This window comes from Stenella coeruleoalba (assembly GCF_951394435.1).
Source record: "Stenella coeruleoalba genome assembly, chromosome: 2".
In the NCBI taxonomy this organism is placed as follows: Eukaryota; Metazoa; Chordata; class Mammalia; order Artiodactyla; family Delphinidae; genus Stenella; species Stenella coeruleoalba.
In genome coordinates this window covers 49,576,051-49,601,522 of record NC_137147.1, presented here as the reverse complement: position 1 = coordinate 49,601,522, position 25,472 = coordinate 49,576,051, and the positions used below count along the sequence as shown (strand labels likewise).

Below are 25,472 nucleotides of genomic sequence, written 5' to 3'. Positions count from 1 at the left end.
CTTTCTTAAACATGAATTTTCCTCTTAAGCATGTATGTTCTATTTTTCCAGTCTGAATATTATTTTCCTTAATAGTTACAAGTATATTAGGGGTTGAGCTCTAAAATTCCTTCCTATGACCATCTAACTATTCTCAGCAATCTTTGATGTGCCAGAATACATCATATAGTCAAATGCTGCTTTTATTTTTAAGTGTAGAAAAAAGGCTGGTTCTCAAGTTCTCTATCAAATTATACGACCTTGTCTAGGAAATTACACAGATTCCTAGAAAGCATTTATTTGAATAGTTTATTAAACAGATGGTTTGTGAGCTCTTGAAATAGTGATCACAGGAAATCAGTTTAGGTTTACTAAGACCACACCATGTCACACTAATCTCATTAATCCATTCACATGACTAGTCCCACAAATAAAGTCATCTGTATCTCAGCTAAACCTAGGACAGTCTCTCATGACAAACTTGGAATCACAGTAGAAAAAGATGGGCAGGGGACTTCCCTGGTGATCCAGTGGTTACGACTCTGCACTCCCAATGCAGGGGGCCCGGGTTCAATCCCTGGTCAGGGAACTAGATCCAGCATGCCGCAACTAAGAGCCCGCAGGCGGCAACAAAGACCTGGCGTGCTGCAAGTAAGACCTGGCTCAGCCAAATAAATAAATAAATAAATGTTAAAGAAAAAGAAAGAAAAGAAAAGGATGGGCAAACTACACCCCATAGGCCACAGTGAGCCCACTGTCCTTTATGTAAATAAAGTTTTACTAGAACGCAGCCCACACTCATTGGTTTATGGCTTCCTTTCTGCTACAAAGGCAAAGATGAGTAGTTCTAAGAAAGACGTATAGCCTACAAAGCCTAAAATATTCAGCCACCCATCTGGTCCTTTACAGGTAAAGTTTGCTGACCCCTGAATTAGACAAAGAGGTAAAACAGTAGCTGACGAAAAGGCCATAGTGAAAAAAAGTGGTCATTTATTAACCTGGAAGGATGCCTCTAATAACATACATGAGAAGTCTCATCTCTTAAACTTTTCCAATATTTTTAACAAATAATTCCAACTAAAACAAACTAAGTTTCTCAGACTGGCATATATTACAAAAAGCTGGTATGATATCTACAATGATGAGTGACAAAATTCGATTTTTATAGTATCTTGATATGCTAGAGCATAGTCTCAGTAACATTACGGTTTTATAGAGAAAAACTTGAGTTCAAATTTAGATGAAAAAATATCAACAGCACAAGCTGTAAGAAATCAAAGATATAAGAGTATCTCATGTGGAAAGTCCCAGGGAGCTGAAACATCTGCAAATTCATTAAGCAAACAGAGTGATATGTGTGCCCAAAAAAGTTAATGCTGAAATTATAAAAGAACAGCATATAGAATAAAGGAGGTGAGCCTTTCATTGTACTCTGTGTTGGTCAGACCAAATCTAGACTGTTGTCTTTAGTTTTAGAAATCAGTGTAAGAGCAATGCAATAATGAGATCTGAAAATCATGTCACAAAAAGATTGGTTTTCAAAGTCTCAAAAGGTAAAATTTTAGTACATGGAAAAAAGCTTTAAATAACAGAATGACTTATTCTGAAAAACAGTTTGGTCTTATCTAATGTAGTCCAGAAAAGAGATTAGAATTAGTGAATGAAAGTTAATAGGAAATTCAGATGCAAACTATTGTACATAGTATGGATAAACAACAAGGTCATACTGTATAGCACAGGGAACTACTGATATATTCAATATCCTGTGATAAACCTGTGTGGATTGGTCTCTTGTAATTCTGAGACTGTGTAATTGTTTAGAATTTAACTACTTTCGCCTTTAAAAAGAGTCATGGAAAAGGTAACTGACTCAGATATGGAATAAAGTCTCTCCTTCCCACAGTCCCTCAATAATCCTGTACAAGGCCACTTTGTACTTTGTTTGAGGGCAGGGGGAGGGGAGGAATAGGGCAAATAAGGTAGGAATCCCTACCCGAGGGTGTGAGGAAAAGGTGAGGGGGCCCGCCTCAGCGTGCTAGCTCCTGAGAGGAGTAGGGAGGGTGTTTACTGGGGGCGGGGGGCGGGGGCTCACAACCTGGCACAAGACGTTAGAGATCATTCGGAGTAAAGAGACTATCCATATGATAGGGCAGCTTGATTCACGGTGCTGGAGCCCTCGTGGATAAGAAGGGTTATTTGCACGGGACGGTGGACCAGCAGCAGCAGTGGTGCAACATGGGATTGTCAGAACTTGAGTGGAGTATGGAGAATGTATACAGAGAAGAAGGGTTTCTATGCCAAAATAGGGTGCCTACACCAGTGGGGGGAGAGAGGCCTGCTGGGAGACTGGTCACATACAGAAGGATTGATCAAATAAATAAATGTATTAAGAAAAACAGGAGCCAGGTTTCTCACTATCAGATAAGGGAGTTACAAGTGTAAAAAGGGGAGGCTAAAATGAATCCTGTGGTGTTGAATGTGGATTGAAGAGATCTGTGAACTTATATAAAGAAAGATGAGAAATAAATATAAATGTGTATGTATATATGTATACACAAAAACACACACACACACACACACACTCCCTAATTCTGCCCTCTAAGAGACCAGAGCAGTGACACTCCAATATCAATGAGCTCATCTAGCACGAAGATCTTGGTTTCTAAATACCATTCTCACTAAAAGGAACCAGGATTTTTTAGAAACCAACTAATTCCAGGCTTGAGCAGCAGGTAAAGAACAAGTTGAACCTGGAGCATCTTGTGTCAAAAGAATGTGTTCAAAGAATGATAGGGACAGAGAAGCCAAATTGAAGGAGTTCCCATTGGCCAAATCTGAGACAATCTGAATATTAAATAATGAAGTGACAGGTTATGTTCCACTGAATAAGAATCAATGAGTCCATATTAAAATAAACAAAATAAATAAATTTAACCTGTGATGAGGAACAAGATATTTACATAGCCTTAAAATATTCCACAAAATATTTATTAATTACAAAAGGGAAAGGAGTCCTTTAAAGTAGAGAAGCCTAGAGGATGAACCCTTAATCAAGTGATCAAAGTGACTATCACTAGTAATGGGATACAGTGAAATTGTATGTTGTGTAAGAAAATGCAATGAGAAGAACTCCTATGATATTCCTGCCACAGATCCATAACCTAAATCTTATCAAGAGAAAACATCAGAAAAAACTAAAGGAAGGGGCATTTTAAACATTAACAGGTATAATCCTTAAAAACGTCACGGTCATAAAAGTTAAGGAAGAATGAAGAACTGTTCCAGAATGAACAAGGAGAAAAAAGATGCATGACTACTAGACACAGCACGTGATTCTGAACTGGATCATTTTGCTCTAAAGGACATCACCGGGACAAGTGGCAAAACTTGAACGGGGTCTAAGGATTACATAATATAATGTATCCACATTCATTTCCTGGATTTTGATTGTCATACCGTGGTTATGCAGGAAAATGTTTTTGTTTGTAGGACACACTAAACTATGTTGGCAACCTACTCTCAAGGGGTTTAGGGTACAGGGGAGTATTTTTATTGTACATACAACTTTTCTAAAAGTCTGAGCTAGAAACAAAGTTAAAAAAACCATGTAATCATTTTTTTCATTTTTTCAGAAGTCAAAATAGAAATAACAAGGAATTTCTACTATGAAATTTAAGTGAAAAATCATTTTTGGGACTACAGCATAGTACAATCACTCTCAATCATAACTGCACATCAGAATCACCTGTGATAGTTTCAAAAATTTTGAAAATTCTGATGCTTAGAGGCCCATCCCAGGCCAAGTAAATCAGCTCTGGGGGTGAATGCAGGCATCAGTATTCTCTACAAGCTTTCTGGTAATTCTGATGTGCAAAGTGGAGAACCACTGGCATGTGCCAGGTCCTGGGGTAATTCACCCTTAGAGGTCTAGTTCAGGTATCTTCTCTATGAAATGTTCCTGGTCCCCCCTATGCCAGAGTTACTCACTTTCTCCACCACCTTTGATTTATTTGTATAATAGTTTTAATTACATTGTGCTGCCATTATTTGGTTATAATACTTTTATTTCCCACTGAAATAAATTCCTTCTAACACAGGGATTGCTGATTTGTTCACTGCTGTATTTTCAATGCTCAGGACAGTGACTGACACATAAGAGGTACTCAAAAATGTTGATTTAAAAAGTAAGAAAAAAAGGAGGGAAAGTGGGAAGGGAACAAAAGGAGGAGAGAGGAAAATAAAGAAATGACTCAATTTCTTTCCTCAGTAGCTTACAGCCAGGAAGAAGATAAGTAACAAAAAATTATCAAAAGGAAGTAACTCTGGCATGGCAAAGTCTTCTCTCTACCTGTGCCCCAATGACCCATGCTGTGAAATCAAAGCATGTTTTTCAAAATTACTTCTTAAACGTATCTGAATATTCTGTATTTATTCTCTTTCTTAAAATACAAAACTCAAACTACTTTTCTTAAACTGGTTTGAGGCTTTGGATGTTTTTTCCTGTAGGTAAAAAATTCTTGCTGGAAAAAAGAGATTCTCATCCTGTCACATGCTAAAAAACCCGAAAATATCATTGTTAGTCTGTAAAGCCACCATTTTTCTGTCTTCCAACACCAGTCACTATAAAAATCACTAATATAATCATGTATTAAAAAACAAAGGTATAGGGCTTCCCTGGTGGCACAGTGGTTGAGAGTCCACCTGCCGATGCGGGGGACATGGGTTTGTGCCCTGGTCCGGGAAGATCCCACATGCCGTAGAGCAGCTAGGCCCGTGAGCCATGGCCGCTGAGCCTGCGCGTCCGGAGCCTGTGCTCCGCAACGGGAGAGGCCACAGCAGTGAGAGGCCCACATACCTCAAAAAAAAAAAAAAAGTGTATATATATATATATATATATATATATATAAATATATATATATATATATATATATATTAAAAAAACAGAGGTATAAGTGACATATAGTCTCTATCATTCAGGTTAAGTTTAAATACCTTTTAACACTTACCTTATCTGCACACATTGACACTTTAATGTCCTGTTGGGATATTTCATAATGTCGGATATTAAAAACATAATTACCAGCCAATTTCAAAATATCAGCTGAGATATACTCTAGTACAGCCACAATATATAGGGACACATGGTAGTCCACTTTGTACCCTAAAACTTCCTGTGGAAAAAATAAACAATTTAATTCCAAAAAATGGCAGCACTGTCAAGTAGCAGTTAAGCACTTAAAAATTTTATTTAACATTCTTGCTTATAAAGAACTTTCTGTAAACCAAATATCTAAACTCAAAGGTACCACAGGATATAAAATGAGCTGTTGGCTCAGTATCAGGGTTTCTTTTTGTCTCTCTCTTTTTTTAAGAGACACGTAATCTAACAAATCTGCCTTCAGTATCAAACAAGAAGAGATGATTGATTCTAAGACAGAAATCTTGGACTGGACTTCCCTGAAAACCTCTTGATACATTATCTGAAACCCATCTGATAAGTATCTGCTATCTTCAAGGATCTTGCTTTAATTAATATCCCCAAATTACAATGGTTTCTACTAAGGGGAGGATGCGTGTGTGTGTGTGTGTGTTGGGTGGGGGGAGGGGGAGTCTTGAAATTGCTACCAAATAGTATTCAAATCCATGTACACCAATTATTTTCTACAGACTAAATAATATTCCCTAGACAACTTTTCTAACGTATAGAAAAATATCTGTGATAAATACAGATTTAAAAACAGTTCTGAACTCACAGGAGCTTTCGCATTATATATTTTATTAATCAACAAAAAGCTGGAAGTCAATCAGGGGTAGCCATCATTAGAAGATGCCACAAAGATGCATTATTTCTTATCATTAACCTTTAATATTATTTGAAAAGCAATATGATTTCATCAAAGCATACTTCTTTTTGTTTTTTACACATATTAAGAAACATATATATGCATGTATGTGTATAAATAAGTGTACACACACTCAAGTGCACATACACAATAAGACCATGCTATATAAATACACAAATACTATATAAAGTATTATTTGTTAAAAATAACCTCCCCAATGCTTTTTTGTGTCTGTTTTTTGTTTGTTTGCTTGTCTGTTCTACCTTCAATGAAGGATGGATTTTGTCCACAGGCAGTAAGAGAGGATTTCTTCGTTTTCGTTTCTCTATGGCAGACTGTGCATCAGCAATAGCCCATTTATCAATTGGATGAGGAAAGGTCTTTTGAACTCGTTCCTGTTCAGATCACAGCAGAACTACTGTTAATAGAAGTGCTCATAAACAGAAAATTCATACAAAATTAAACTTTATCATCATCCATAACACCAGCAGCTAATAGTAACATAGCATATTCTGATTCCTGCAATAAATGAAATTTTTTTGTTTAAAAAAAAAAAGATCAACATGCTATCAAGATTCTTCCACATAATTCCCATGGGTGAGGAAAAAGGTGAAGTTTAAACAGAAAGCTTTAAGTGTAAGCATAATTAAGATAAAATGGAAAAAGGAAAAAGTAATAATATTAGGGGAGATTAAAGCAAACATAAAATACTCTATCAGTGATTTTAAGGTCAAGATTTCTAGGGTTAAAACTGTTTACCTAGCAGAAGTTAACTCATTATTAATAATTACTATGCAGTCTCTCTCCTGCTAATCTCAGAGCTTTATAGAGAAGAATTTTAAAAGAAGAAATATCATGTACCTCTTAAAGGATCAAGTGTGTGGCAGAGCTCAGAATGGTTTAAAGAAATATATCTCTTGGCAAAAACAATCCAAGCCTTTTACGTTACTATTTTGTTCATCTAATCTTAAATGTAACCAGTAATTGGCATGAATAATGAGAAGTAATGATAAATGAATGAAACTCCAATTTAGCAGGATTTCCTATTTTTAAAATTATATTCTCAGCTTCTAACATATTTAGCTTCTGAAAAGTATACTTTTATTTTATTTACTTATGTCCAATTCTTACAGCAGAGAACAGGGAAACAAATGCTTTAATTCCGAGAGTCCCTGAAAATCTTAATAGGTCTATTACTCCAAATTAAGATTATCCCTACACTGGAAGTTGTTGCCTTGTTATAGAAACAATCTTCAAAAGAAAGGTGATATAAACAGTATAATGCCAAAGTAACTTTTAAAAGCTATACTGACGGATATTTCTAAAAATCTAGAAATACTCCCATGTAACTGAGCCAAAACAAATATTTCAGCTCTGAATTACACACGATCTTTTAGAGGTATATGTATGTATATATATACTTTTAATCAATGAGTAAAATGTTTATTCTATACTAGTCCTTTATTGAGGTAATATTTATATGCAGTAAAATGTACAGATCTGGGCTTCCCTGGTGGCGCAGTGGTTGGGAGTCCGCCTGCCAATGCAGGGGACATGGGTTCATGCCCCGGTCCGGGAAGATCCCACATGCCGCGGAGCGGCTGGGCCCGTGAGCCATGGCCGCTGAGCCTGCGTGTCCGGAGCCTGTGCTCCGCACGGGAGAGGCCACAACAGTGAGAGGCCCGTGTACCACAAAAAAAAAAAAAAAAAAAAAAAAAAAAAAAAAATGTACAGATCTTAAGTGTACCATTGAATGAGTTTTGAAAAATGCTTACATCTGTATAACCATCACCCTAATCAAGATTACAGAAAATTTCTATCATCTTAATCTCACCCTTCATAGGCAGCCACCATCCTGATTTCTATCACCATTACTTTTAGCTATTTCTGATTTTTATGTAACTGGAATCATATAATACATACTCTCTGGGGTATGTCTCATTTTGCTCTATATAATATCTGTGGATTGTAGCTATGTTATTGCGTATACCAATAGTGCATTCTTTCAGTTTACAATACTACTAAGTAGTATTCCATTTTATGAATCTATCACAATTTGTTTTCCCATTCTCTTGTAGATGGAAACTTTAGTTGTTTCTGATTTTTGCCTATTATGAATAAAACTGCTTGGCTATTCATGTATAAGTCTCTTTGTGAAGATATATTTCCATTTCTCTAGGGTTGAATACCCAGGGGTAAAATTGCTGGGTCATAGGCTAGATATATATTTAACTATAAGAAACTGCAAAACAATTTTCCAAAGTACTTTTGCCGTTTTATACTCCCACTAGCAATGTATAGAGTTCTAGTTGCTCTACATCTCATCAATATTCCATGTTATCAGTCTTTAATTTTATCCCTTTTAGTGGGTGTGAAATAGTATCTCATCGTAGTTTTAATCTCTATTTCCCTGATGAATTATGAGCTTGAGTACCTTTTCATATGCTTATTGGCCATAAGTATATCTTCTTTTATGAAGTATCTGTTCAAGATTTTTGCCCACCTGGGTGAGCAGGGTATCTTTTTATTACTGACTTGTAGGAGTTTTTGTTTGTTTGTTTGTTTGTTTTAACATATTCTGGATACAAGCCTTACCTTACAATTCCTTTGTAAGGAATACATATTGAAACATTTTCTCCTAGTCTGTGACTTATACCTTTTGTATTTTCACATCAATTTTATTCTTTGATATTTACAGTGTTTTGAGTCCTCTGCAAAAAAACATTTGTTTAACACCAGCTTATAAAGATATTCTCCCGCATTTTCTTCTAGAAACTTTATAGTTTCAGCATTTATGTTTAAGACTATGATATATCTTGAACTAATTTTTGTGTGAGATAGGTTTCAAGGGTTTTTCCCACCATAAATTTATCCAGTTGTTTTAGCACTTTTTTTGCTGAAAAACTTCCCTTTCAGAATGAACTGACCATATATCTCCCATTATGATTTCAATGGTTTTACCTTCCATAATAATTTAGAATGATATAGATTTAGATATAAAAATTAATTTGTACAGTGGTTCAATGACTTTTTGAAATAACAAAATAATTTTTACCTCCACATCTTGAACAGTCCTTGGTTGGGCCATGCATAATTTATTAAGCAGCTGAAAAATCAGCTCTTCAATATAATAGAGAGACTCTTCATTAGCTGAGAGATTGGGATGTACTTGCTCCTGAACCTTTAAAAAAAAAAAGTTCTCAATTTAAGTACAGGCAAAATGGTATTTATTAAACAAAAGTCAGAGAATCTTATATATAATTTATAGTATTTTACCAGAATGGTTACTCAAATACAGATATAAAACAAAAAATGAAGAAAAACTGTATTTGTTGGTCTCTGTAAACTTTTCTTAACTCAGAGTAGTGGTTCTTAATCTTTTCCAGACTCTGAAAATCAGCTGAAAGCCACTGGCCCCTCATCCTTACCACCAAAAAAGCATATGCACATAAAATATTCTACACAATTTCGAAGGAAGCATGGATACCCTGAAGTTAATTACTAAACCTACTATGTACCAAGGTCCCAACCAGGGAAGATATCAATCACTCTCACAAAAGTCGTGAGGCTGCTAAATTTCTGTGGTAAGAGGAGAGGCAGCCATCTGTGATAACTTACGTGATAACCTGTACATGGTTTGGGTTTTGCCCTTCCTGTGACAATTATAATCCTAATGGCTTCTCTCCCCTTTGAGTAGAGCTACTGCAGTGCCTCAGTGGCTTGCCTACATGCGTCAGTGGATTACATGTGACAGTGAAGCTCAGGTGCTGGGGGTGGGGTGGAGGAAGCTGTCGGCTGCGTGTAGGCCAGTGGTGGAGCTGCAGGCACAATCTGCCCTGTCCCTGCTTCCCCACAGAGGTCGGGCAGAGGTGCCCTGCTCCAAGCTGCGTTTTCCCTTCCCCAGAAACAATGCCATTCTTGCTCCCATTCCTACACATCCCCCTCTGGCTCAGGTGAAAGCCATGCCACTGTTTACAGAAAAAAAGTTCAGATGCTTTTGGCCACTGGTCTTGAATCTGCCCTCTCTTTCCAGTGATGAGATCCCACTCCAGAGGCATTTTCTGAGAAAGGTGGTTGGGGCTGGTGGCTATCACTGAAAAGTGACGCCAGTGCTGTACCGCCTAAGTGAGTCAGATGCTGCTCTGCAGGCTGGGCATGGTATCAACCAACCTCACTCTCCCAGGTAAGCAAGGCGCAGGACCCTCTTCACTTGGCCTGCCGACTCCATTACAAAACTGTTTTCCTACAGTTCAAAAGCAAGCCACCCCCACCCCTTGTCCTGGTCCAAAGGGCAGAGCATTTTAGTGAGATCTACTTTGTACATCCCTAGCAACAGTTAAGTCCCTGACATTGGGGCCAAATTCTTATTGTGAGACGTACATACTCATCCGGCCTTCCCCAACTGTTCCTCCCAAATTTACTTTTGCTTCAGATCTGGGCCGGGTACCAAATAGAAGACTTTTTGATCATCAGCTACTGCTTGAAGCCTGTTTTCTACAAGGACTCCAAAGAATGAAGTCTCCCAGGGCACAACATGAGGACAAATTTCTCATCAGATAAATGTGGCCTCAAGGAGCTTTCCTTTGTTAGTGTCTTCCTCAGACCATGTTTTCCCATTATATTCCTCTGACCCCCTTTTCAGTCAACAGGTGAAGTTCTCCCAGCCCACAGAGGCAGTAACATCATCTTTTGCATCTCCTCCTCTCCTCTGGCCATCTTGGGAAGCAAAATATTATCTTTTAGCCCAGGCTTCACAGCCACTCTTCATGGGCAGCCCCCATCTGGACTCCAGACCCTGGCCTAAGTGAAGTCAGAGGCTTTCTGACAGATTTCTGAATGGATATTACAGGGATGGAAGGGCTCCCCAACCTGCTGTAGGGAATAGCCTGAGAAGACATGTGTTTGGAATCTTAATATTTTGGCACATGGCTACGTCCATTTTAAGATCTCTGGTGGGTCTGAGATATTTAGGTGTGGGTTAAAGGGACAAGGAGTCTTTTTCTTAGCTAAAGTTTTCAAATACTGTTTTGAACAGTGACAGCTACTCTTTATTGCCAGCCCTTCTGGGCATCTCACCGCCACACCATCTTCTCTAGTGTTAACAGGATCTCTGGTCTTAGAAGCCTGCCTTCAATTCCGAGCTATCCCAAGTAACTGACTGGCCTTGGTATTGGCTGCAACCTTCTGTTAGAACCACACAGGTTCCACCCTCACCTGGCCAGCCTGGTTACTTGGGCCAGTAGGTGCAAGTGACCCTTCCAAGGAACAGGTGTTGATGACTTCAGCATTCAGGGACCCTTTGTGTTCCCCCTTACCTAGAACCCTTAGACTACTCCTATTCTCTTCTCCCTGGAAGCCTCTTTCCAAGAGCCCTATTTTTTAGAGCTGAACTGCACAGATTATAGCTGCTATCATACTTAGTCAAGGAAGAGAGAAAGAAGGCCCTCAGGCACGAACTTTCAACTTCTCTCAAGCCAAACCAGTTTAAAATGAAAACTCTAGCAGAAGGAACTGGATTTCCATTTTCTCATGTCTACCTGTCTTCCCCCTATACTCTAAAGTTACCTGTTTCTAGCAAAATAGAAGGGAAGGAGATGCATGCCTAGCAATACTTCCCCCTCCTCCCCCATGCCCTTCTTTGAAGGCCTCAGCTCGGCTGTTCAGGCCACATCTCTCCTCCCCAAGCTCTTCTCGCTCAGCTTGGTGTCCAGCATCCTGAATATTCCTCAGCAGATTCATCTTGTGGGCTCAGATTCTGGGCTCTCAGTTGAAGGCAAGGAGCCAGATTCTCCGGCTCCCTGCAGGCACCACAGGGACACTTAGGGAGAGGAGGCTGGCTGGGGGCCTAGGAATGTATGTGCCTGTCTGCCTCCCTGGCAGGCTGGTGAAGGGTGCAAGCCTCAGCTTACTGAACCACAGGAAAGGCTCACAACTAGTAGCAGTATCTTCCAGGTAGGGCTATCCTGGAAATAAGTGCGTGTGAGATGGAGAAATTGCTCAGAGTAGGTTTTTTCCACAGCTGTTGTAGGATTGCACATTTTAGACCAATCTTGTCCAGTATTTTTCCTGTCTTAACTTTTGTATTTTTTTTGTTAAGCCAACAAGTCAAGAATTTGGCCCTACGGGGGGATCCATGTGGTAGGCAATAACTGCTCTTTGGTCAAGGCCTTCATAAAGGATTCGTTCATCCCATTGTCTGTTCCCTAGCCCCACACCTAGGTGAAGACCATGGGGAGGGAAGAATTTTGAGGTCAGTACAAACCAAGTAAGTCTGTAAATTAAAGCTGTTAGTTTTCCTCTGGGAGGGCATTTTGCATCAGGCCTGGGCTATGTGCAGAATCAAACCTGGCTGTAAGTTAGGATAGGCACCATTTGGGCTTCCCTGGTGGCGCAGTGGTTAGGAATCCGCCTGCCAATGCAGGGGACACGGGTTCGAGCCCTGGTCAGGGAAGACCCCACATGCTGTGGAGCAACTAAGCCTGTGCACCACAACTACTGAGCCCACGTGCCACAACTACTGAAACCCACGTGCCTAGAGCCCGTGTTCCACAACAAGAAGCCCCTGCAATGAGAAGTCCGCGCACTTGCAACGAAGAGTAGCCCCTACTCACCGCAACTAGAGAAAGCCGCACACAGCAATGAAGAACCAAAGCAGCCAAAAATAAATTTTAAAAAAAAGAATAGGCACCATTAAATTTGGGGTCCAGAACACTGGGAGAAAGGATTGTGGAGTATGTCATAAAGGTCTTCAGTGCGTCTGGGCCCACCTCACTACTCTGGGCCAGCCTGACTGCCAATGTCCACATTAGCACACACTTGAACCCCTCTGCTGAACTCTAGCCCTGCTCCCCTATGTAGGTCAGAGGTTTGGCCTCTGGGTTTGGGAAGAGAAAACTGCCATGCCGAGAACCCTCAGGCCCTGGAGTTGGGTACTGGCTCTTTTAGCCAGCTTTTGTGGGAACTGTCTTTGATTGAACCACTAAAGAAGCAAAGGGGGTATGTATGAGGTTCCAGCTACCCAAGACAGACCAGATATCCCTCAAAAACAGCTCGGGTTCCTAGCTACAGACTCTACGAAAGTGAATCAAACCTTTTTCCTCACATTTTTCTTTCCAAATTTATTTGCTTTTAAGAACTATAAACTTCTGGCTATTGTTTTTCTTGTTCTCGGGGCCCCTGGGTAGGCAGACACAGCTTGATGATTTCAGAGCAGATATAGGCCAAGAAACCAAGGCATTGAGTGCTGAATCCAGACAAATGATACTTATATACACATCCAAATTTGAAGAGAAAATGTGTTTCTTTAGGTTTCAAACACTGTAATAGATATAAAGCAAAAATAAAAACCTGCTGTAAAGTTAATAAATAAATAAAATAAACCTACTAGAAGTCTATGAACCCTAGCAACAGAGGTAGCCCTGAATAATCATACTACTTTACATGTTACAGAGGTGCTCTATGAAGTAGGTGCTAGTCAGATTTCTTTTACAATGGTATATGCTGCTTTCTGTTGCCACACAGCTGTGCTGAGCCTCTTTTGTTGTTAAATTTCTTTTTTTTTTTTTTTGGCCTTACCGCATAGCATGCGGGATCCTAGCACCCCACCAGGGATCAAACCTGCACCCCCTGCAGTGGAAGCACGGAGTCTTAACCACTGGACTGCCAGGGAAGTCCCTGTTGTTAAATTTCTTAAAATTAGAATCTAGTAATCTGTCCTAAAAAATAATCCAGTCAAACTGAATATGAGGAAAAAGAAGGTAAAAAATAGTGCCTAGCGTTATAGTAGGTGTCATGTAAATATCTGCTGAAAGAATGATTAAGAGAAAAGTATTGTTCTAATGCATGGTATTAGGAGGATATCAATGCCACTGACATAATAAGAAAAAAATTTAAATAGTCTCATAGTTATTTTGGAAAACTGATGCGGTAGTTAAAAATCTTCCCACAGGGCTTCCCTGGTGGCGCAGTGGTTGAGAGTCCGCCTGCTGATGCAGGGGACACGGGTTCGTGCCCCAGTCCGGGAAGATCCCACATGCCGCGGAGCGGCTGGGCCCGTGAGCCATGGCCGCTGAGCCTGCGCGTCCGGAGGCTGTGCTCCGCAACGGGAGAGGCCACAACAGTGAGAGGCCCGCATACAGAAAGGAAAAAAAAAAAAAAATCTTCCCACAAAGAAAACAGCATTAAGTTGACCACTTCATTTAAATTCTCAAAATTTAGCATAAAATTGTTCATTATAGCCTCTTGCATTTTTAAGTTCATAGAAACTTCAGTGAATTCTTTTCTTTCATTAATATCAGTTATTTGTGTGTCCATTCTTTTCTTGATCAGTCTCTCTGGGGTTTATCAATTTTATGAATCTTTTCAAGAACCAACTTTTGGCTTTGTTGATGCTCTCCATTTTATGTTTGTTTTATATTTCATTTATATGTTTCATCTCCATTTTTTCTTCTGCTATTTATTCTTTTTTTCTGACTTCTTGGTATGGATACTTATTTTCAACCTTTCTTCTTGTGCAATATGTATATTTTGTCTAAGAACTACTTTTGTAAAAAACCCACAGATTTTTATATGGAATATTTTTGCAGTCATCCATTTCAAAATAACTTCTAATTTCCATTATGGTATCTTCTTTAACTTTTAGAATTTAAGTATACTTAAATACTTTAAGTATACTTCTTAATTTCTAAACACAGGGGGTTTTTTTTCACGTTATCTTTTTTATCAATTTCTAGAATAATCACACTGTGGTCAGAAAAAATACTTTCTATGATTTCAATTTTTTTGAAATATGTTAAGACTTGCTTTTATAGCTCATTGCATGGCGTTAGATGGCTTCACTGACAAACTCATCAAACATTCAAGGAAGAAATGCAACAATCTTAAGCAAGCTTTCTTGAAAAACAGTAAAAGAATAAGTAGACTTCTCAAGTTATTTTGAGGCTAGCCTTGATATAAAAACTCAAAAAGATGAAAAGTACAGCTCGTTTTCACTCATGAACCTAGAAACAAAAGCCTAAATAAACTATTAGCTAACTTAATTCTGTAATATATTAAAAAAAATTATACAACATGACCAAGCTGGATTTATCCTAGGAATGTTAAGTTGGCTTAATATTGGAAAATCAAGCAAAGTAATTCACCATGTTAACAGATTAAATAAGAGAGAAAAATAATATGATCTTAAACTGATGTAGAAAAAGCACATAAAATTTTGAATATTCATTCATAATCAAATCTCTTAATGAACTTCCTGAATTTGGTAAAAGATATCTACAAAAATCTACAAGAAACATCATAGTTAATGGTAAAACACTGAAAGCTTTCCTTTTGAGATTAGGAAAAAGGCAAAGATACTAGCTATTATGATTTCTATTCCACATTGTACTGGAGGTCCTGGTCAGTGAAGTACAGCAAGAAAAATGAAAGTATAAGAATCAGAAAAGAAGAAACAAATCTGCAGATGATTTGATTGCCCACTGTGATAGTTAATTTGATGTGTCAACTTCTGGGCCACCAGGTACCCAGATATTTGGTTAAATATTATTTCTGAGGGTGTCTCTGAGGGCGTTTGTGGATGAGATTAACATTTGAACTGGTAGACTGGGTAAAGCAGATTGCGCTCCCCAGAGTGGGTGGACCTCATGCAATCCACTGAAGGCCTGAATAGTAGAAAAGGCTGGGTAAGAAAGAATTCTCTCTCTCTGCCTGACAGGTTTTCAGTCTTCTTTTGCTTTTGGACTAGAACTTGGACTAGAATTACACCATCAGTTCTCCTGGGTCTCCAGCTTACTGACTGCAGATCTGCACTTCTCTGTCTCTATAAGAGTGTGTGTGTGTGTGTGTGTGTGTGTGTGTGTGTGTGTATTTCTGTTTCTCTAAAGATCCCAGACTAATACACCCATGAAGGAAAATAAAAATATGGTACACATAAATTATTTCAAATCATAAAAATAAAATGTTATTTCTGTGTAACAGCAACAAAGTTAGAAAATAAATTTTTAAAATAACATCACTTACAATAGAATAAACATTATAACATGTATCTTGGAATAAATCTTAGATAAGAAGTACAAGACTCCTAGGGAGAAAAACCAGACTATGAGAAAAATTAGAGATCTAAATAAATGAAATAAAATACCATGTTCATGAATTATCAGACTTAATATTGTAAATATATCAATTCTCCTCAAACTGATCCATGGAGTTAATAAAATCACAGTCAAAACCAAAGAGTATGTTTGGTTAAAATTGAAAAGATAATTTCAAAACTTATATAGAAATACAAAAAGCTAAGAAATCAGTCATATACTCTTAAAGAAATATAAGTGCTTGCTCCAATTATTATTGGAATTTATTACAAAGCTACAGTATTTAATAATGTAATACTAATATAATGATAGACAAACAGATGAAAAGAACAGAACAGAGAGTACAGAAACAAGCCCACAGATATACAGACCCTTGATGTACAACAAAGGTGGCATTATGGGCAGGGGGAGGATTGTTGAGGGACACTGGGGCAAGTCGATGAATAGTGAACAACTGGATACCCATACGGAGAAGAATGAAATCAACTCCTATTCACACTCGATACAAAAATCAATTTTAGTTGATTTTAGACCTATTAAATAAATAGCCCTAATAAAGTTCTGATAATATAAAACAAGATAATAGATAATTATCTTCATGACCTCAGGGCAGAAAAGGATTTACTAAACAGAACACAAAAATTATTACCCAAAGTGTGATAATACCAAGTGTTGTTGATTATGTAGAAAAATGGGAACTCTCACACACTACCAATGGCATGCAAAATGGCTCTATCACTTTGGAAAACTTTGCCATCAACTACTAAAGTTCAAGATAGGCATACCCTATGATCCAGTAATTCTACTACTCAATATTTTATATCCTTTAAAACTCTACAGTCCAATACAGTAGACACCAGCCTCATGTGGCTACTGAGCACATGAAATGTAGTTCTACTGAACTGGAGATGGGCTATAAGAGTAAAATGCATACCAGACATCAAAGATCTAGCACACACAAAAAATGTCAAATATCTCAATAATTTTTATGTTGACTATATGCTGAAATGATTAGATTTATTGGGTTAAATACGTTATTTAAATCAATTCCATCTGTGTCTTCGTATATATTTAATGTGGTTATGAGAAAAGTTTAAATTACATATGTGGTTAATATTATATTCCAATTGGACAGCACTGCTCTAGAGCAATAAGCACAAACGTTTACCAGAAGACATGTACAAGAAGGCTCATAAAAAACATTATTGGTGGACTTCACTCGTGGTGCAGTGGTTACGAATCCGCCTGCCGGGCTTCCCTGGTGGCGCAGTGGTTGAGAGTCCGCCTGCCGATGCCACAATGAGAAGCCCGCACATCACAACGAAGAGTAGCCCCCCGCTCGCCCCAACTAGAGAAAGCCTACAAATTGGAAGGAATTGAGAAGGAATAAAATTGGAAAAGAAGAAATAAAATCATTGCTATTTGCTGATGACATGATACTATACATAGAAAATCCTAAAGATGCCACCAGAAAACTACTAGAAGTATTAAGTGAATTTGGTTAAGGTTGCAGGATACAAAACTAATGCACAGAAATCTCTGGCATTCCTATACACCAACAACGAAAAATCAGAAAGAGAAATTAAGGAAACACTCCCATTTACCACTGCAACAAAAAGAATAAAATACCTAGGAATAAACCTGCCTAAACAGGCAAAAGACTTGTACTCAGAAAACTATAAAACACTGATGAAAGGAATCAAAGATGACACAAACAGATGGAGAAATATATCATGTTCTTAGATTGGAAGAATCAATATTGTGAAAATGACTATACTACCCAAAGCAATCTACAGATTCAATGCAATCCCTATCAAACTACCAATGGCATTCTTCACAGAATTAGAACAAAGAAATCTTACAATTCGTATGGAAACACAAAAGACCCCAACTAGCCAAAGCAATCTTGAGAAAGAAAAACAGAGTTGGAGGAATCAGGCGTCCCAACTTCAAACTATACCACAAAGCTACAGTAATCAAGACAGTATGGTACTGGCACAAAAACAAAAATATAGATCAATGGTACAGGACAGAATGCCCAGAGATAAACCCACGCACATATGGGCACCTAATTTACGACAAAGGAGGCAAGAACATACAATGAAGAAAAGACAGCCTCTTCAATAAGTGGTGCTGGGAAAACTGGAGAGCTACATGTAAAAGAATGAAATTAGAACACTACCTAATACCATACACAAAAATAAACTCAAAATGGATTAAAGACTTAAATGTAAGACCAAACACTATAAAAGTTTTAGAGGAAAACATAGGAAAAACATTCTTTGACATAAATCACAGCAAGATCTTTTTTGATCCACCTCCTAGAGTAACAGAAATAAAAACAAATGGGACTTAATTAAACTTAAAAGCTTTTGCACAGCAAAGAAAACCATAAACAAGACAAAAAGACAACCATCAGAATGGGAGAAAATATTTGCAAATGAAACAGACAAAGGAGTAATCTCCAAAATATACAAACAGCTCATGGAGCTCAATATCAAAAAAACCCGAACAATCCAGTTAAAAAATGGGCAGAAGACCTAAACAGCCATTTCACCAAGGAAGACACACATATGGCCAAGAGGCACATGAAAAGATGCTCAACATCACTAATTATTAGAGAAATGCAAATCAAAACTGCAATGAGGTTATCACCTCACACCGGTCAGAATGGCCATTATCAAAAAAATTAGAAACAATAAATGCTGGAAAGGGTGTGTTGAAAAGGGAACTCTCCTACACTGTTGGTGGGAATGTAAATTGATACAACCACTATGGAAAACAGTATGGAGGTTCCTTAAAAAACTAAAAATAGAACTACCATATGACCCAGCAATCCCACTACTGGGCATATACCCTGAGAAAACCATAATTCAAAAAGAGACATGCACCACAATGTTCACTGCAGCACTATTTACAATAGCCAGGACATGGAAGCAACCTAAGTGTCCATCTACAGATGAATGGATAAAGAAGATGTGGCACATATATAAAATGTAATATTACTCAGCCATAAAAAGAAATGAAACTGAGGTATTTGTAGTGAGGTGGATGGACCTAGAGTCTGTCATACAGAGTGAAGTAAGTCAGAAAGAGAAAAACAAATACCGTATGCTGACACACATATATATGGAATCTTAAAAAAAAAAAATGGTACTGATGAACCTAGTTGCAGGGCAGGAATAAAGAGGCAGACATAGAGAATGGACTTATGACATGGGGAGGGAGCACGAAGCTGGGGCGAAGTGAGAGTAGCATCGACATATATACACTACCGAATGTACAATAGTTGGCTGGTGGGAAGCAGCAGCATAGCACAGGGAGATCGGTTTGGTGCTTTGCGATGACCTAGAAGGGTGGGATAGGGAGGACAGGAGGGAGGCTCAAGAGGGAGGGGACATGGGGAGATGTGTATGCATATGGCTGATTTGCTTTGCTGTGCAACAGAAACTAACACGGTATTGTGAAGCAATTATACTCCAATAAAGATCTATTAAAAAAAAAAAAGAACTACAGTGGTGACAGTTCTGAAAAAAAAAACAAAGGAACCAATACAGAAGAAAAGCCAAAGGAATGCCCAGGATGAAGTAAGGGAAAATTATAAGATGAGAGCTGTACAACAGGCATAAAGGTCACCAGTCTGATAAGAGCAGATCAGAAGGCTCTAAGAGAAGCTATCTCAAGAAGATGAAATTATCAGAGTAACTGATGGATCTAAAACTCTTGAGAGGATATTTAAACAACTGGTAGAGAGTTTGAGCTTAAATTAATAAATACACAAAAAATACACAAACAAGAAAACAAGACAATTATTAACTTCAGTAAAAGGTTAGGTAGTAAGAAAAAGTGGTTTAACTATAAATAACATATAGTATAGTATATGGTCATTATTTATGGTTATAATACTATAAACTCTGAATACTGATCCAACCAAAATTAAGATATAACCATGGGGTGGGAGGAGAGACAGGAAGTATATGTGGTTGGAGGGGGAATGTATATGTGTATTGAAGAATATTAAATCCTTACCTTCCAGAGTAGGAAATCAACATATAATGCCCAAAACAGAAAAGTCATAAGTAGCGATAGAAGCACTTTTTTTCCTTAGAGACACAGAATACTGAAATGAATCATTTTGAAAAATTAAAGGGACTGCCTCTAGGAAGCAAAAAATGTTGTGAATAGTGAGGAGGTAATGCTCTTTTTCGTAACAAGCCTTATAGAGCTATTTATCTTTTTTTTTTCCGTGAATAATTTTGATAAAATACAAAGAAATTTACAAGGAAACATGATAAGTGGGGAAGTGAGAAAGAGGAAGGACACATGAAACTGGAGACAATAATTAAAAACTACTTTTTCAAGAAGTCTGGATAAGAAGAGTTTAAATAAGGCAATTAGAAATTCATATAGGACTAACATCCAAAAAACCTGGCTTTATATTTCTTTAGAAATTCCAAATAGATTTGGGAGAAATAAATCTTTCCTCTTACAACCTGCACTTCTTTCATATAATAAGAAGAAACTTAATTACATCCTACCATGTATTTCTATTAGATCAACAGACATTTTAAAAAATATAAAATAAACATTTATATTGGAAGTTCAGCTTGGAGTTCATAAGGCTGTTTGTTATAACACCCTTCCATAAAAGCCAAGGGCCCTAATCAGTAAAAATGACTGTGCATGAGAATTAAGATAATGTCTAATGGATTTTTTTCTATGATTATGATTTTAGTAAATAACCTACAAAGCAACCTTAACACTGAGCAGCTGAGTTTCTTATACTAAACTTGTTAAACTGCAAATATGAAAAGTCATAAAAACAAATATACAGTGTTAAAATCCCAGCCATAGGGCTTCCCTGGTGGCGCAGTGGTTGAGAGTCCGCCTGCCGATGCAGGGGACACGGGTTCGTGCCCCGGTCCGGGAGGAACCCACATGCCGCGGAGCGGCTGGGCCCATGAGCCATGGCCGCTGAGCCTGCGCGTCCGGAGCCTGTGCTCCGCAACGGGAGAGGCCACACAGTGAGAGGCCCGCGTATCGCAAAAATAAAAAATCCCAGACATAAATACTAATAAGGACATCAAGATGACAATGAAAGATAACCATATTTTGTACTTTCACAGTATTTACTACCTCAGCACCCTGAGAGACAATCAACATAAAATTACCACATCAGAACAAACTCATTTTCAGATTTTTCTGAAAGACTGGTCAGAAAAAGAGCAATTAAAATAATTTTCAATCTTTAACAGTAGATTAACAAGTCAGACCTGTATTTTAGTTACACCGTATTTTCAAATTGCCAGAAGGTACTTCCTTATACACACACTGTAAACAGAATAGTCATAATACTATATATTCATGCATAGACACATATAAAAGCATTAAACTTTATTTTTTAAATTGATAAATACTAGGTTTGACAAATTTTGGAAATGCTATTTCCTAATATATATATTTTTTCAGTCCCCCATACTCACAATCAAATAAAAAAATCTTGCTAGTGCACTTGTTCAATCAACTATCATTTGAGTTTCTGGTACAATGTAGAAATAAATCCCTCTGGATAAACAGTCTGTGTATTTACTTATGTCAAATTCTTTATTCCACTGCTAAGATTTCTGCAAGGATGCAAGTGCCTCAAACACCAATTAAGAATACTGTAAGTTTTGTTTGTTGTAAGAGTTAAAATTCAATTTAAAAAGAAAAAGCGGCAAATTTCATCCTAAAGATATACTACTACAAAATATTGCTCATAGAAATTTTTAAAAACCTAAATAAATGAAAATTTAAACTGTATGGGTTTAAAGACTCAATATTGTTAAGATGTCAATTTCCCTCAAATAATCTATAAATTCAACAAAATTCCAGGATTTTTTTTTTTTGGTAGAAATTGACAGGCTAATTTTAAAATTCCTATGGCTATACAAAGGTCTTAGAATAACCAAAACAACTCTGAAAAAGAACAAAGTCGGAAGGCTAAAACTACCTGATTCCAAGATTTTTTATAAAGCTACAATAATCCAAATAGTGTGGTAATGATGTAAAGATACGAAAATAGGGACTTCCCTGCCAGTCCAGTGGTTAGGACTTTGCCCTTCCACTGCAGGGGGCGTAGGTTTGATTCTTAGTCAGGGAACTAAGATGCTGCATGCTGCACAGCCAAATAAATAAATAATAAAATAAATAAATTTTTAAAAGATAGGACAAAAGACCAATGCAACAGAATAGAGAATCCAGAAATAAAAACACAAATACAGACAAATGATTTTTTTGCTCGTTCATGCAAAGTTTTAAAAATTTAAAACTTTTGCTCTTCAAAAGATAATATTAAGAGTGAATTGAATATAATCAGTGAATCAGACAATGAACTAATAACATTTTATAGTAATAAAACAATATATTTTGGTCTTTCAAGAACTGAGATTTTCTCCATAGGAATAATTTAATTCTTTAATTTTAAACTATATTAATGTGTACATTGAACGCTCTAAGTTGAAGCCATCATTCTCAATTAAATAACACTACTATGACAATACTTGAACTAAATTTTAAAACAAAAATTAGCACTTTCTCTTGGTAAATAAGCTATAACTCTGTCAGAAATTATTGACTAAATGCGTATTAATGTATTAACTATACTTTCTAAGGTGAAGTTGCTATAGTATTTAATGTATATATAGAAAGTGAGAAGAAATGAGTAAGTTGCAGATTAGACAGAATTTAGAATTAGGTTTCGAAAAATGAAGTTGTCATATATGGGTTCTAGCACATCTCACCATAAAAATTCTGGAGATCGGATAATTGTAACCTGGTTAATTTGGGATGATGGATATTTTGGACTAATAGTGACAACATAAATACATTTTAGGACTAGTATACATGTGGCATATGGATTCATGGGAAGAATGAAAACCTAAACTATATAGTTTATAATCCATAAACTATTTTATAGTATTCAAAGATAAGGTATCATTATTGATAGTATTAAATACAGTTACCCTGAACATTGATGGTTCAAAACATTTTACTGGATTATGCAATGTCAACCCAGAATTTGTTTTGATCCTTGGATGTATATATATATATATAATAATGCCAATTAACTTTATTTACTTTCTTGTTTACATGTTGGGTTTTTTGTTTTAAAATTATTTTGTTAAAAAAATCCCAATAAAGATTTATTGCTTTTTTTTTTTTTGCCGTACGCGGGCCTCTCACTGTTGTGGTCCCTCCCGTTGCGGAGCACAGGCTCCGGACGCGCAGGCTCAGCGGCCATGGCTCACGGGCCCAGCCGCTCCGCGGCATGTGGGATCTTCCCGGACCGGGGCACGAACCCGTGTCCCCTGCATCGGCAGGCGGACTCTCAACCACTGCGCCACCAGGGAAGCCCCTATTGCTATTTTTAAAGAGGTAATACTAAGAGAATAAAAAACTACAGACTGAAAGAAAATCTTTGTATATAAAGGATTTATAGTTAGATACATAAAGAATCCTCAAAACTCAACAATAAGAAATCAAACAACTTAACAAAAAAGGGCAAGGGATCTGAACAAACAGTTCACCAAAGAAGATATATGGATGGCAAATAAGGACAGGAGAGATGCTTGACATCATTAATCATCAGGGAAATGCAAATTAAAACAAGATACCAGTATAATAACCCGATTAGGATGGCTAGAAATAAATTTAAATACCAAGTGCTGGCAGGAAGAACTGGAATTCTCATATGTTGCTGGTGGGAATGTAAAACTGTACAACAGTTCAAATAGAAAACAGTGTGACAGTTACTTAAAAAGTTAAACACACCCACTACCTGATCCAGTCACTCGTTGATAATTACCCAAGAGAAAAGGAACTATATGCCCATACAAAGACTTGTATACACATGTTTACAGCTTTATTTTTTTATTTATTTATTTATTTTTTGCGTTACGCGGGCCTCTCACTGTTGCGGCCTCTCCCGTTGCAGAGCACAGGCTCCGGACGCGCAGGCCCAGCGGCCATGGCTCACGGGCCCAGCCGCTCCGCGGCATGTGGGATCCTCCCAGACCGGGGCACGAACCCACGTCCCCTGCATCGGCAGGCGGACTCTCAACCACTGCGCCACCAGGGAAGCCCTACAGCTTTATTTTTAACAGCCAAGATATGAAAACCAAATGTACATCAACAAGTGAATGGATTAAAAAAAAAAAAAAAAGTAGGGACTTCCCTGGTGGTCCAGTGGTAAAGAATCCGCCTTAATGCAGGGGATGTGGGTTCGATTCCTCGTTAGGGAACTAAGATCCCACATGCCTCGGGGCAACTAAAGTCGCGTGCCGCAACTACTGAGCTCGAGCGCCTCAACTAGAGCCCTCGTGCCACAAACTACAGAGCCCACGCGCCCTGGAGCCTGTGTGCCACAACTAGAGAAGAGAAAACCCACACGTCACAACTAGAGAGAAGGCCGTGCACCACAACAAAGAGCCTGCACACCGCAACAAAAGATCCTGCTTGCCTCAACGAAGATCCTGCATGCTGCAACTAAGACTGGACACGGCCGAAAATAAATAAAATAAATAAATAAATGATAAATCTTTAAAAAAAAAAAAGTGGTATATCCACACTATGGAATGCTACTGAACAAAAAGGAATGAACTATTGATGTATGCAACAACATGGATGGATCTCAAAATAATTATGTTGAGTGAAAGAAGCCAGGCAAAAATAACAATATATACTGTGTGATTCCATTACCAAAAAACTCTAGAAAAAGCAATCTATAGTTATAGGAAGCAAATCAGTGATTGCTTGTGGATTAGAGGTCAGGAGGGATGGGAGGGAGAATTACGAAGAGTCAAGAGGAAATCTATGGGCTGAAGGCTATACTATCTTTATTATGAATGTTTCACTTAAGTATACATACATAAAAACTTATCAAACTGTACACTTTAAATATGTGCAGTTTATTGTATGTTAATTCTCAAATAAGTTATTTAAAGTAATATAAAAATCAATATTCTGAGGTAGCATTTTTCTGATCAGGGTGTATAATCAAGAATTGAAACCACAGTTGTACACTATAAACTAAGGTCAGGAACTATTTCTTATGTTTTTGGTCTCTTCCTATTTCCCCACTCCTTTATTCCTAACACAAAGGTAATTTAGCACCATGCTTTGCATAAAGCAAGCACTCAGTAAACAGCTGCTAAATAAATTCATGGTAGCAAACAGATTCCCTGAACTTGCTGAAATTCAGAGACTGGGAAAAATTAAGAAGTCCATTAACTTTGGTTTTATTTCATTGGATATGTACCTGAAGACTCAGTTATCCCATATAACATTATAAATGAGGGGATTCCCACTGTATGTTCCTCTATTCCCACTGTCTATTAATATTCACTTCCCTTCCCACTTAGATTTAGTGTTCTTAATTAGGTGCTTTCTTGACAGGTTTTCAAGGTGGATTGATTGATTGACTGATTGATTGATTTACTTTTGGCTGCATTGGGTCTTCCTTGCTGCGCGGGCTTTCTCTAGTTGCAGCGAGCAGGGACTACTCTTTGTTGCGGTGTGCGGG

At 37.6% G+C, this 25,472-nt stretch overlaps 1 protein-coding gene across 2 annotated transcripts in view; it reads right to left on the bottom strand.

Moving 5' to 3' along the window:
- The window catches only part of SOS2 (SOS Ras/Rho guanine nucleotide exchange factor 2), a 100,856-nt gene that overhangs the window by 64,645 nt on the left and 10,739 nt on the right, over window positions 1-25,472 (bottom strand). For both annotated transcript variants that reach the window (XM_079912198.1, XM_079912199.1), the window contains exons 2-4: window positions 8,878-9,003; window positions 6,086-6,217; window positions 4,986-5,150 (exon numbers count right to left, since the gene is read on the bottom strand). In XM_079912198.1, coding sequence (XP_079768324.1) covers window positions 4,986-5,150; window positions 6,086-6,217; window positions 8,878-9,003 — 423 coding nt within the window. The remainder of the gene's footprint in view (window positions 1-4,985; window positions 5,151-6,085; window positions 6,218-8,877; window positions 9,004-25,472) is intronic.